At 39.8% G+C, this 12,304-nt stretch overlaps 1 protein-coding gene across 1 annotated transcript in view; it reads left to right on the forward strand.

The window, feature by feature from the left end:
- The window catches only part of ap2b1 (adaptor related protein complex 2 subunit beta 1), a 68,264-nt gene that overhangs the window by 16,387 nt on the left and 39,573 nt on the right, over positions 1 to 12,304 (forward strand). The window contains exon 15 of the mRNA XM_056247307.1: positions 9,514 to 9,555. Within this exon, the coding sequence (XP_056103282.1) occupies positions 9,514 to 9,555 (42 nt within the window). The remainder of the gene's footprint in view (positions 1 to 9,513; positions 9,556 to 12,304) is intronic.

Below are 12,304 nucleotides of genomic sequence, written 5' to 3' on the forward strand. Positions count from 1 at the left end.
CTGCTCAAAACAAAAACAGCAGACGGACTGAATGAAAATGCAAATTCACTCTCTGACAGTAGGTAGCGCCTATGGGACAGCAGTGATTTCTTTGGGTACCGCTGTAAACGAAGCAGCGCTGTGCTTATAAACACTACTTTATACTGAGATAAGAGAAAAGAAAATGCCATCAAAACTTTTCTGAAGACTGTCAGTTCCCTTCAGAGATGCATTCATATAAACCCCCAATTCAATATTGACATTTTTCTACCTGTTTTTCGAGCATCGCTATATTTTTCTTACTATATTTCAAGCATACGTTGTAATATTTCCACACAAATTACATTTTGGGAAATAATTGCAATGCAGTTTGTGTGCAAGTCTGGGCCAAAACAAAACTAAAAACCTACTGGTTCTATTTTTGGCTGGTCGACTGGTGCATCTTTAGTTTTTTAAGTATTAGTCATTCATTTTATTTTATGTAATTCCATTTCTAATAGGTTTTGTAATTCTATTCCTGTAAGAGTGAGCTCAAATTTGCAATGGTGTCCTCTGAGATGCCCATGCAGCTGTTGCTCTTGTCAGAATGACTAGGGTTTTCATTGAAGTTGACTAGTTCTCTGGTGTTTTGTGTTCGGCCTGGGCAGTGTGTTCACTGGTGCAGGTGTGGTTGAGGGGTTTCAGGGCACTCTGCTCAGTGTGATATTATTGCAGCAGTATATTTCACATTTGAGCAATAACCACACTCGTTACCATGGCCACCACATCTCACAAGTCCTGCATGATCACAGTGAACAGCAAAGTGAAGAATCACTGGGTGAAACAGCAGCGAGGTCAGCGAGATTGTGATTGCGAATGTGATTCCAATCAAACGCTCATCTTTTATTGACACAATGCGGAGTACTGCTTACAAATCCAAACATGAAATATAATGTGGGAAACTGAAGGCTGATCACGTCTATTTATGAAGTTTTATTATGTGTACATATAATGGAAAGCAAGCTATACTGTAGGCATACAGTCCAAAAGTGCCTGTCGTGCACTAGACCACTAGTGAAAATGCAATTTGTTTTAAATTTCAGTTCAGTTTTTATCATTACAAATAATGAACTAAAAGAATGTCTTTTTGTCCCAATGTATTGAGAAGATCAAAAAAGTATCTTGGGGTGTGTTCACACTTATAGTTTGGTTCTTTTGGTTTGAACCAAAAGTCCAGGACTGTAATATAAAGTGCTACCAACATTTTAGTCCTGGTTCGCTTAGCATTTACACTGTCATTTGTTAACAGCAAACCTAAAGATGCTAAATGAAAAAAAACTGCTTTTATGATGTGTGTTTTCCGACAGATCTTGCCAAACATCCAAAACAATGCTGTGTTCTGGGCTAAATGCACTTGTATGTGCGTAGCCTACATATGATGGTATTTTGACGTGCTGAGAACTCATGAAGAGCTTATAAAATGTGTAAAGGACTCAAAACACACAAATGAAAGTGGCAGTTCTAATGCCTATACCGAACTGTAATGGGCAACATAACCCCTATGATGAGAAAAAACATGCATCCTTGAGCATTCTGCCCTTTTTAGGATCGCAGCGACATCATCATGTCCTATTTTGGTTTCGTTTAGATGTCTTTGGTCTGTGCTGTGTTCATATTTCAGTCGAATCGCACCAGAGTTCCCCTTTTCAGGGGTCTCTGTTGGCTTGCTTGGGGCGCACCAGGGTTCGGATGGCAGGGTTCACTTATTCAAATGAACCGCTCTAGAGCAATCGCACCAGAGTTCGTTTTAATCGAACCAAACCTGCCAAGTGTGAACACACCCTTAAGCTTCAATGGAAGCAAGAACACCTGACCATGTGTACAAATGATCAATATCACTAATTTATTTGTTTCTATATCTCTAATCTCATGCATTTACATGGGTTAGTACCTAGTTATTACCCAGTTATTGTAATTACTATAATAGCATAATGTTTATTACCAGTTTTTAAATTCGATGTGAATCGGAGAGCATAGATATCATATAATAAAGGCTAGATGTCTCGTCTGCGCTGCTGGCCAATGGAGGTCGACATCCGCACGTGGCGGCCATCTTGTCACAGGCAGCTCACTCACTCGTAACATTGTGTTTTAATGGTGCATGTACTTTTAAATAACCATAACTTGCTCAATTTTCTACCGATTTTCAAACGGTTTGGTTTGTTATAAACGTCAGAGATGTAGTTATGACACTGCATACATATGAATATTAATTATAACATATATGTTCAAGCATTCAGAATTATAGCCACGTTAATAACTTTTGTAAGAAACCAAACCGTTTGTAAATCCGTCAAGATTTCAGCGAGATAAGAGGATTTGTGTTCATGCTGATCACTTACCTTACATCAGGGCCTGCCTGTGACAAGATGGCCGAACGGTGATGCCGGAAGTGACTCCGCCGTAAGACATTTAGCCTTTATTATATGATATCTATGTCGGAGAGATTGTGTATATGGAGTGTTTTGACTCTGTAGCAGAGCTCAAAAGTGTTATATCATTCTAGCCACAGGCCCTGCTCTCCTAAACCCACTGCAACCACAGCACCAGAACCCCAGGGCTGAATGTCTTGCTGCCTTATACGCATTTATCAACCCACATAAAATCTTTCACTCAACTCACACATACACAGTTCCTGAGGGAAGGAAAGTGAAGATTTAAATGTTTGGTCGTGGTGTGTGCAAATCTGGATGTGCATGCTCTCTAAAAGGACAAAGTGAACACACTGAGAAATGTAGAAACATTGGCCATGTATTTTTTAAATTTATAAACAATTACCTTGCACATCTGTGGATAATTGATAGGTGCATAGGACATAGTCTATTGCCAAAACTCAATTTGGAAAAAAAAATCCAGCACACTATCCCAACATTTACATTTAGGGAATTGTTCATCCAAAAAGTAATATTGTCGTCATTTACTTACTCTCAAGTCAACTTAAACTAGGGGTGTAACAATAGTCATGTGACGATTCAGTTCGGTACCAGATAATGATGTCATAATACAATACTCTCACCATACTTTAAACAAAGCCAAAAAAAAGTTTAAATGGGACATTTTGGCAGTTGTAACGAGTGGTTATTTCAGTTACTGTTCCATCAGCTGGAACCAGTCTGGCCATTCTCCTCTGATCTCTGGCATCCACAAGATATTTTCACCTACAGAACTGCCGCTCACTGGATATTTTCTCTTTTTCTGACCATTCTCAGTAAACCCTAGAGATTGATGTGCGTGAATATCCCATTAGATTTCTGAAATAGCCTGTCTGGCACCAATAACCATTCTACATTTCAAAGTCACTTAAATCACATTTCTTCCCCATTCTGATGCTCAGTTTGAGATCATCTTGACCACGTCTACATGTCTTAATGCATTGAGTTGCTGACGTGTGATTGGCTGATTAGATATTTGCGTTAAAGAGCAGTTGAACAGGTGTACCTAATAAGGTGGCTTGTTGCTATCCACAATACATATTGTTGCATTTATGTATTGCGATATATTGTTACATCCCTATTTCAATCCGTTTTACTTTCTTTTATAGAACGTACTCCCAAGTGGATACATTTTAAGACGCCGTTTTGCGTTGTAGTTTGAACTGTGAAAACAAAGGTATTCGAAAACGATCATGCATTTTTAGTCATGTGACTAATCGTACTGCAATTGCTTTACTGCGAAAATTACTGAATTTACTCGCAATTGCTGTCCTACAGCAAAACATGAGCAGTTTTACACCAAACATATAATGGTGAGTGAGTGCGACCTGGACGCATCAATGTATGGTGAGATATTTTGCTAAATAAAATGATCCTGCTAGAAGAATAGCATGCACAATACGGTTAATTTGGCGTTTTCCGATGTTTCAGTGTGGATGTGAAACTTTTGGAAAACGCTAGTGTGGACGGAGAGCGTTTTGAAACGAAAACGCCATTTTCAAATGCATCTGGTTTAATGTAGACGTAGCCTTAGCTGCTCTTTTCCATTCAGTGACAGACAGGGTTTGTTGAGCTTCAAAAATGAAGCATTATACCTTCGTTCAGCAAAATACCTTCTTTTGCATTCCTCTGACGAAAAAAATAATCCCTGGAATGACACAAGGGTGAATATTTGATGACAGAATCTTTATTTTGGGTAACAATCCCTTTGATGAATATTGTGGGAAATATTGCGGGTATATGCCAGAAACCCTTACATCCAGAAACAATTTGTCCAGATCTTTTGTCCTGGAGCCACAAAAGGCCTGTTTCCTCCTCGTGAATAATTGGATTTGTCAAGCAGGCATCTTGCTTCATGCGGAAGCACCTCCAGCATGGACATGTGAAGAGTTTATATCTGGGCAGCGCAGGTGCTGCTACTAAGGCCAATCTTCTCTCCAGATTGGAGAAGTTACCAGCCTTGCACGAGTGCCCTGAACAAACCAGGATTGAGACACCGGCCGCCTGCTGTGTGAAGGAGCTGTTCTAGCTCATGTAGTGTTGAGCAGGGTGTAAGGAAAGGTGTTGCAATCCCGTCTCTAGACTAGTGATAGACTCATCATTGAGATTCACTGCTCATTCACTCCTTCACTTGATGGCATCTGTCTCAGTCTGACATCATTATGAAATAAATAATTAATTTTCAATAATTGAAAATTATTGAAAAATAATGGGGGGGGGGGGGGGGTCTTATATATATATATATATATATATATATATATATATATATATATACTCACCTAAAGGATTATGTAAGGGGTGTACAGTCAAAGACCCAGAACCAGATATGAAGAATGAAGACCCGGAGTCAGAATTATAAAAAATTAAAGAAAAGTTTTACTGAAGATAGTTTGCATTTTCATCAGCAGAAGTCAGCTTCAAGACTCACACAGGAGTTGGTAGGCCGCCCCGCTTACAGTTACAAAGATCACAGCAGTTATACCATTTCCAAGGTCTAAGCTACGTCATTGCTTACAGGTTGAATGATTCTCATTGGCTAAGAAACATTAAGAGCCTTAACAATTTAACACATGTGAGGAGATAGGGGTGCCTATCGCCATTAGTCAAGATAGTTGTCGTCCACTCATTAGATTTAGGTCTGTGGTGGCCTCGCAGGTTAGAGAAGGGCGCCGGGGTGTCTGGTCCGAACGTCCAGAACCTACATAGAATGTCATACGCACACACACACAAATAACAGACACTAGCAAATAACAGCTCCCATCAAGGCTGAAGAGAGTCTGAGCTCCTTATTATCAGTTAAGTATACCAAAACATAATGCTAAAACATTCACTCGTTTGGGAGAAAAACAGATCACTGGCATTTACTCCCAAGGAAGGAAATATACTGGAAAGAATACATTTTAATACAACAATTAAAGTTTGATAGTAACGCTCAATATAGCTTGACTATATGTCCAGCGAAGAATCATATGTGCCCACGCTGCCTTTAGGACCCTCTAACCTTTCTACTGATCCCAGAGAAAGAGACAAACGGCCTTGTGGGTTACGTGGCCTTCGTGTCCTGCGTGTACTACGTGCAATCTCAAAGTAAGATTGGAATGCACCTAAAAGAAACTGGTTACTTGCATCCATGCATTTAAGAAAATATATTTTCACAAGCACAAGAATATAAAAATTATTATGTGATAATGAATATATTTGATTATTGATTTTTATAAAGGAAGTATATAACCATTCAAAATGATATATGATTATATATGTATTTGAAGAGGCAAGGGATTTTGACCAACCCTTCAATTATAAGGAACACCATACTAATACTGTGTTTGTCCCCCTTTCGCCTTTAGAACTGCCTTAATTCTACGTGGCATTGATTCAACAAGGTGCTGTAAGCATTCTTTAGAAATGTTGGCCCATATTGATAGGATAGCATCTTGCAGTTGATGTAGATTTGTGGGATGCACATCCAGGGCACGAAGCTCCCGTTCCACCACATCCCAAAGATGCTCTATTGGGTTGAGATCTGGTGACTGTGGGGGCCATTTTAGTACAGTGAACTTATTGTCATGTTCAAGAAATCAATTTGAAATGATTCGAGCTTTGTGACATGGTGCATTATCCTGCTGGAAGTAGCCATCAGAGGATGGGTACATGGTGGCCATAAAGGGATGGACATGGTCAGAAACAATGCTCAGGTAGGCCGTGGCATTTAAACGATGCCCAATTGGCACTAAGGGGCCTAAAGTGTGCCAAGAAAACATCCCCCACACCATTACACCACCACCACCAGCCTGCACAGTGGTAACAAGGCATGATGGATCCATGTTCTCTTTCTGTTTACGCCAAATTCTGACTCTACCATCTGAATGTCTCAACAGAAACAGAGACTCATCAGACCAGGCAACATTTTTCCAGTCTTCAACTGTTCAATTTTGGTGAGCTCTTGCAAATTGTAGCCTCTTTTTCCTATTTGTAGTGGAGATGAGTGGTACCCGGTGGGGTCTTCTGCTGTTGTAGCCCATCTGCCTCAAGGTTGTGCCTGTTGTGGCTTCACAAATGCTTTGCTGCATACCTCGGTTGTAACGAGTGGTTATTTCAGTCAAAGTTGCTCTTCTATCAGCTTGAATCAGTCGGCCCATTCTCCTCTGACCTCTAGCATCAACAAGGCATTTTCGCCCACAGGACTGCCGCATACGGGATGTTTTCCCCTTTTCACACCATTCTTTGTAAACCCTAGAAATGGTTGTGCGTGAAAATCCCAGTAACTGAGCAGATTGTGAAATACTCAGACCGGCCCGTCTGGCACCAACAACCATGCCACGCTCAAAATTGCTTAAATCACCTTTCTTTCCCATTCTGACATTCAGTTTGGAGTTCAGGAGATTGTCTTGACCAGGACCACACCCCTAAATGCATTGAAGCAACTGCCATGTGATTGGTTGATTAATGAGAAATTGAACAGGTGTTCCTAATAATCCTTTAGGTGAGTGTGTATATATATATATATATATATATATATATATTTTATACAATTTGGATTTCATACATTCATTTCTTATTCAAACAATAAGAATATTTTTCATCCTCATCACCAAAATGTATTTTAGGTGGACAGATTAATACAGTACAAAGAACGTTAAAAAAAACAAAATAACATGGAAAATAACAATGTATTTTCTGTTAACCAAATTATTTTTAATCTTCGCTATTGCTTTAATGCAAATGAACAAGCGCGCCGTTATTTGTTGCGTATGACGGGCATGTTCAAGTTAGTCAGATATGCGCAGATTCTGTTTAATATATCATGATGACTCACGAGTTGAGTATTTGCGCTAAATCTGCACAGATTTGGCTTACACGAACTTCCCCAGCAAAGTGAGTAAACATAACACGCCAAATTGGCTAGTGATTTGACGGCGTTACCCGCCACAGTTGATTTTTACCCGCAGTTGGCGGGTGTTAATTTCAAACCCTGCAACTACGGATAGTTCATGAAAATAACACAATATACCATATAGTATATAAAAATGAGGAAAAACAAAAACGTGTGTAAATGTGTTGATGACATGGAATCGAACAAAAATCCAGTACTCAAAATGGACTGGAGTATACAGGAAGTGGAATGGATTGTCAAACAAACTTCAAATAATTTTTTCCTTTCCACCCAATTTAACACCTTGCCCAACATCACCGCTTAACACTGGCACAAAGCCTTGTGTTCAATGCAATGAATATGCTCCTGCTGAGTCATTAAATGAGTCATTCCAATAAAATACCAGTGTATTCCTCATCTCTCTGTCAAGGAGACAATGTTCAGAGCCGAGGAATGTTAAACATTCAACAGTCTGCAGAACCATCTGACTGCTCAAGGTCGTGAGAGTGTTTCAAAGAGATGAACGCTGCAGACTCAGCACCCTAAACTTGCAGTCTCAACGGCCTCTTTAGCTAGATTAACTTTGACATTTAGCATGTCTGGGGCACAGAGTACATCTAATTTGAATCACATTATGAATCATTTGCATTTGGCAAAACCGTTAGTTTCTACCAAACCCTTAATCATGCCTGTTGCACTTTATGGCTCAGCTTGAGATTTGTGTCCTGCTGAGTATGAATCTGTTAGGTTGTTTAATCATGCCGGTTTTCTCGCCATGAAAGTCAAGGTGACCGTATGGCGGAAGGTCAGTAAGAGGAATGTGGGCTTGGGGAAAGAATCTACAGAGTTTTAGTCGTCACACAATCAGACTTTGCCGTTTTCATGACTTCCATGATGCATCTCCAGGGGGAGTCCTTGCTGTTGTTTTCCTTGTGGATCTTGACGGTTTTGTCTTAAAATATCCAATGTTTCTCTGTTTCCATCATTTCCTCATCCATATTTGATTAATATACTTCGGGTCAATGACTTTTAAGTATGGGCGGGGATGTTCGGTGCACAAATATAATCTAAGCACAACCAATAAAATGTAGTGTCGCTTGTCCCAATCGCAATTGGTTCGACAAAAACTCTGATCAAAGTGGAAGAGATGTCGAATTATCATGTGTTTGGTTAGGACACAGTGTGAAAGTGAAAGGAGATCACCCAAAAATATGTGTCATCATTACCCACCCTCATGTTGTTCCAAACCTGTATGACTTTATTTCTCTGGAACAAATCCCCATATTTTTACTAAGAAGCATTTTCTTGTTACCAAAAAAAGTTACCATACATTTTCCCACCAAAATAAAAGCTCAGTGGTTTAATGTTTGAAAATTAAGACATTAAGGCACAAATATTAGAATTGTAATTATAATTTTTCTTAGGTACAATTTTTTTGAGAATTTTACTTCTAGTAATATTTATTATTTTGTTTAATATTTAAATGTTATAATAATATTAATAATAATTATTATTATTATTATTATTATTTGTATTAGTATTTTATAGTCATATTGATAAAATCACACAATTAGTCAAATTGTGTAACCCTGAAAACAAGCACCGCAAACCTGAAGCTCTTTAAAAGCACTTTTTAAATTGCATTAAAAAAAATTGCAGTTTTATTTTATTTATTTATTTTCCCAAATTGTGCATCACCAAAACTGCATGGTTATCAACATCCTTCAAAATATGGATTTATGGATTTTTTTTTTCTTCAGTATTTCAGAATTATATCATCCAGAGCATTTACTTCACTCACAAAGCAATTTTTTTCCGTAAATTCCACTGCTACTTCTAACGCACACAAGCTGAATTGTTGCTTTCAGCTTATGAAATATCACTGCTCATCTTCAGTCCTAACTAACTTCTGTGATAAGGGGTTGGCAGCAGTAAAGGCCTGCAACATGGAAACACCGCTCAGCTCTTACTTCCCACAGGAAAGCCTCTTTCATGAGCTAGAGGACTCTTTGAGGTTGATATTAACCATGGCAAGAAAAAAAGTGCAAAATTTCAGGCTTTAATCATTGTTTGTGACATCACTTCCTTTGTAAACAGGAAAATCTTTGTTATTAATGGATCCTTTACATCTCTCTCTGTCTCTCATGTTGTTTGTGGGCCTGGAAATGGGTCTTCTGTTCTCTGTTGTAGCTCGGGGGAGATCTGGGAGGAGGTGTTGGGGGCAGTCCTGCAGTAAGTGAGCTCCACTCTCTCCGCTCGTGTCCGCCTGTCCACTCTCAGCATGCTGTGCACTATTCATTGATTCTTAATAGTTCATAGAATAGATGCCTACCTGTGTGTCCTGCTTTGTTTCTTTCTGTTGCATGCACAAAAGTCCATTCTGCTTTGTGGTGATAAGATGTGTATCTTCTCTAAAGATGTCTTTGAAGTGCTGAAGGGTCATTCTGTGTTTTTTCTTTTTTTGAAAACTTTTCTCAGCTAAAGAAAGAATGTTTTTTTCCTCTGAAGAAAGACAAACATAAATAGTGATGAAAGCCAAACTTTTCAATGCCATTGATGAACGTTTACTAAGTAATCCACTATTTTGTGTAGGGCGGTTAAAATGATAATTTCCATTGATTTGAAGCCAAATTACAAGAGAGCTGTTTCAGCTGTATACAAAGTAACCCACATTTGGTTTTTGACCACTGAACATGTCTCATTGAGATCCCCATATCTCTGGGATTGAACCATAAAGAACTTTAAGAATGGAGATATCAAAAGAAATGCGTATTAAGAATCAGCCCAAGACTGGTTGCCCACTGAAGCTAAGCAGGGTTGAGCCTGGTCAGTACCTGGATGGGAGACCTCCTGGGAAAACCAGGTTGCTGCTGGAAGAGGTGTTGGTGAGGCCAGTAGGGGGCGCTCACCCTGTGGTCTGTGTGGTCCTAACGCCCCAGTATAGTGACGGGGACACTATACTGTCAAAGAGCACCGTCCTTCAGATGAGACCTTAAAGGAGAACTCCGGCGCAAAATGAACCTTTGGTCTAATTACACATTGGTACCTAGTCAACCGTTATCTGAGATTTGTTTTCATGATTATCGAATGTAAATAGTTTTATCTCTAAAAACAGTTTAGCCAGAGATGCTCACGAGTCTCTGAACTAGAGTCCAAGTCAAGTCTCAAGTCTCTGAACTAGAGTCCAAGTCAAGTCTCAAGTCTCTGAACTAGAGTCCAAGTCAAGTCTCAAGTCTTTGAGCTAGAGTCCAAGTCAAGTCTCAAGTCTTTGAGCTAGAGTCCAAGTCAAGTCTCAAGTCTTTGAGCTAGAGTCCAAGTCAAGTCTCAAGTCTTTGAGCTAGAGTCCAAGTCAAGTCTCAAGTCTCTTGTGGTTATAATAAGTGTTGCATCACGTACAGCGACCCATCCAGGCTGCTTAGAACACTTCATAGCTATATATAAGGAATTCAAAGCATGTAATGTTATTATGACTCCTTTATCTATTAGCATACAGTATCAGCTTTAATTTAGTTATATAATCAGTGTAAACAGGCTATTTCAACATGACAAAAACACCAAGAATGCTTTACTTTTAAGTTAATATCTGCATCTGTAAAAATTGAGGTTCTGAAGAAAAAGGACTCTCATGTCTGTTGCTGAATTATAATGAAAGGCCTTGGCTCCTATTGTGCTCGCTCTGTGGAGCTGGAGCCATAAGACCAAATATAGAAAATGTTATAGCCTACCTCACAGCACTAAAATTGACATAGTGCAAAACATCACAGTGTAGCTAAATGCAAAACACTATTTGAACCAAATGATGTGAAATACATGGTTCCTCATACGTTCATTTATTTGTGGCGGCCCGCCACAATATCAACAGAGGCTGACCGCCACACATTGATTTTCGATTTTTATTTTTATTTTTACTAAGCCTATTTAAAATCGTATTTGATTGCAGAGCGCCGTAGCGCATTCGCGCCGCACTACCTCTCGCACGTCTCTCTCTCTCTCTCTCTCTCTCGTTCACTCATACCTCTCGCGCTCTCTCTCCCTCATGGAACACCATGAGGTGCACGCGCGCAGATACCGCATATTTTGCATTGAGCGCTTCTTTTATTTGGCCTGTCTTGTTTGAAGTTTTTAAACCCAAAGCTTACGATGAATGGCACAGCAGCGGCCGGTGCAGTCGACATGTTTGTTTGTTGTCCTCTCATGTGTGGCCACGCGCACGTAGTAAGTGTTATGTAGGCAGGTTTTAGGTAACGGGTCGGAGGGAGGGGAATAACAGAGAGCTCATCAGACGTTTCCTAAAAATAAACATTGTTCACGAGTCCCGCAGCTCGAGTCCGAGTCGAGTCTGAAGTCTTTCGAGGACGAGTCTCAAGTCGAGTCTGAAGTCACTGTGTGTGCGACTTAAGTCGCACTCGAGTCCGAGTCTCAAACTCGAGTCCCCATCTCTGAGTTTAGCCTATAAAGCTAGTATAACGCTAGTATATTGGGCATAGATCAATGACAAATAAAAATCGCTTGTTAATACCACTAACAAGGCTCAAAATAGCCCCACACTAACACGGTAGCATAAAGGTGAGGCCCTACCTTCAAACCGAAGCATTGAGAACTTTGTCAGTGTCCAGACAGTTTAATAAGAAGATATTTAATACATACAGTCAACTTCGCGTATACAGGCAGGAGCCATCTTTGAAATACAGTCTCTACCAGTCGATCTACGAACGCCGATCCAAGCCTGCTGTTCGCGCTCACCTTATCACAACTTATAGCTCGTTCACATCTCACCAGCGCATTTGGATCGGCGTTCGTAGATTGACTGGTAGAGACTGTATTTCAAAGATGGCTCCTGCCTGTATACGCGAAGTTGACTGTATGTATTAAATATCTTCTTATTAAACTGTCTGGACACTGACAAAGTTCTCAATGCTTCGGTTTGAAGGTAGGGACCCTCATTATGCTACCATGTTAGTGTGGGGCTATTTTGAGCCTT

Source organism: Rhinichthys klamathensis, unplaced genomic scaffold (genome assembly GCF_029890125.1).
Source record: "Rhinichthys klamathensis goyatoka isolate OS25496 unplaced genomic scaffold, OSU_Roscu_1.1 h1tg000046l_1, whole genome shotgun sequence".
NCBI lineage: Eukaryota > Metazoa > Chordata > Actinopteri > Cypriniformes > Leuciscidae > Rhinichthys > Rhinichthys klamathensis.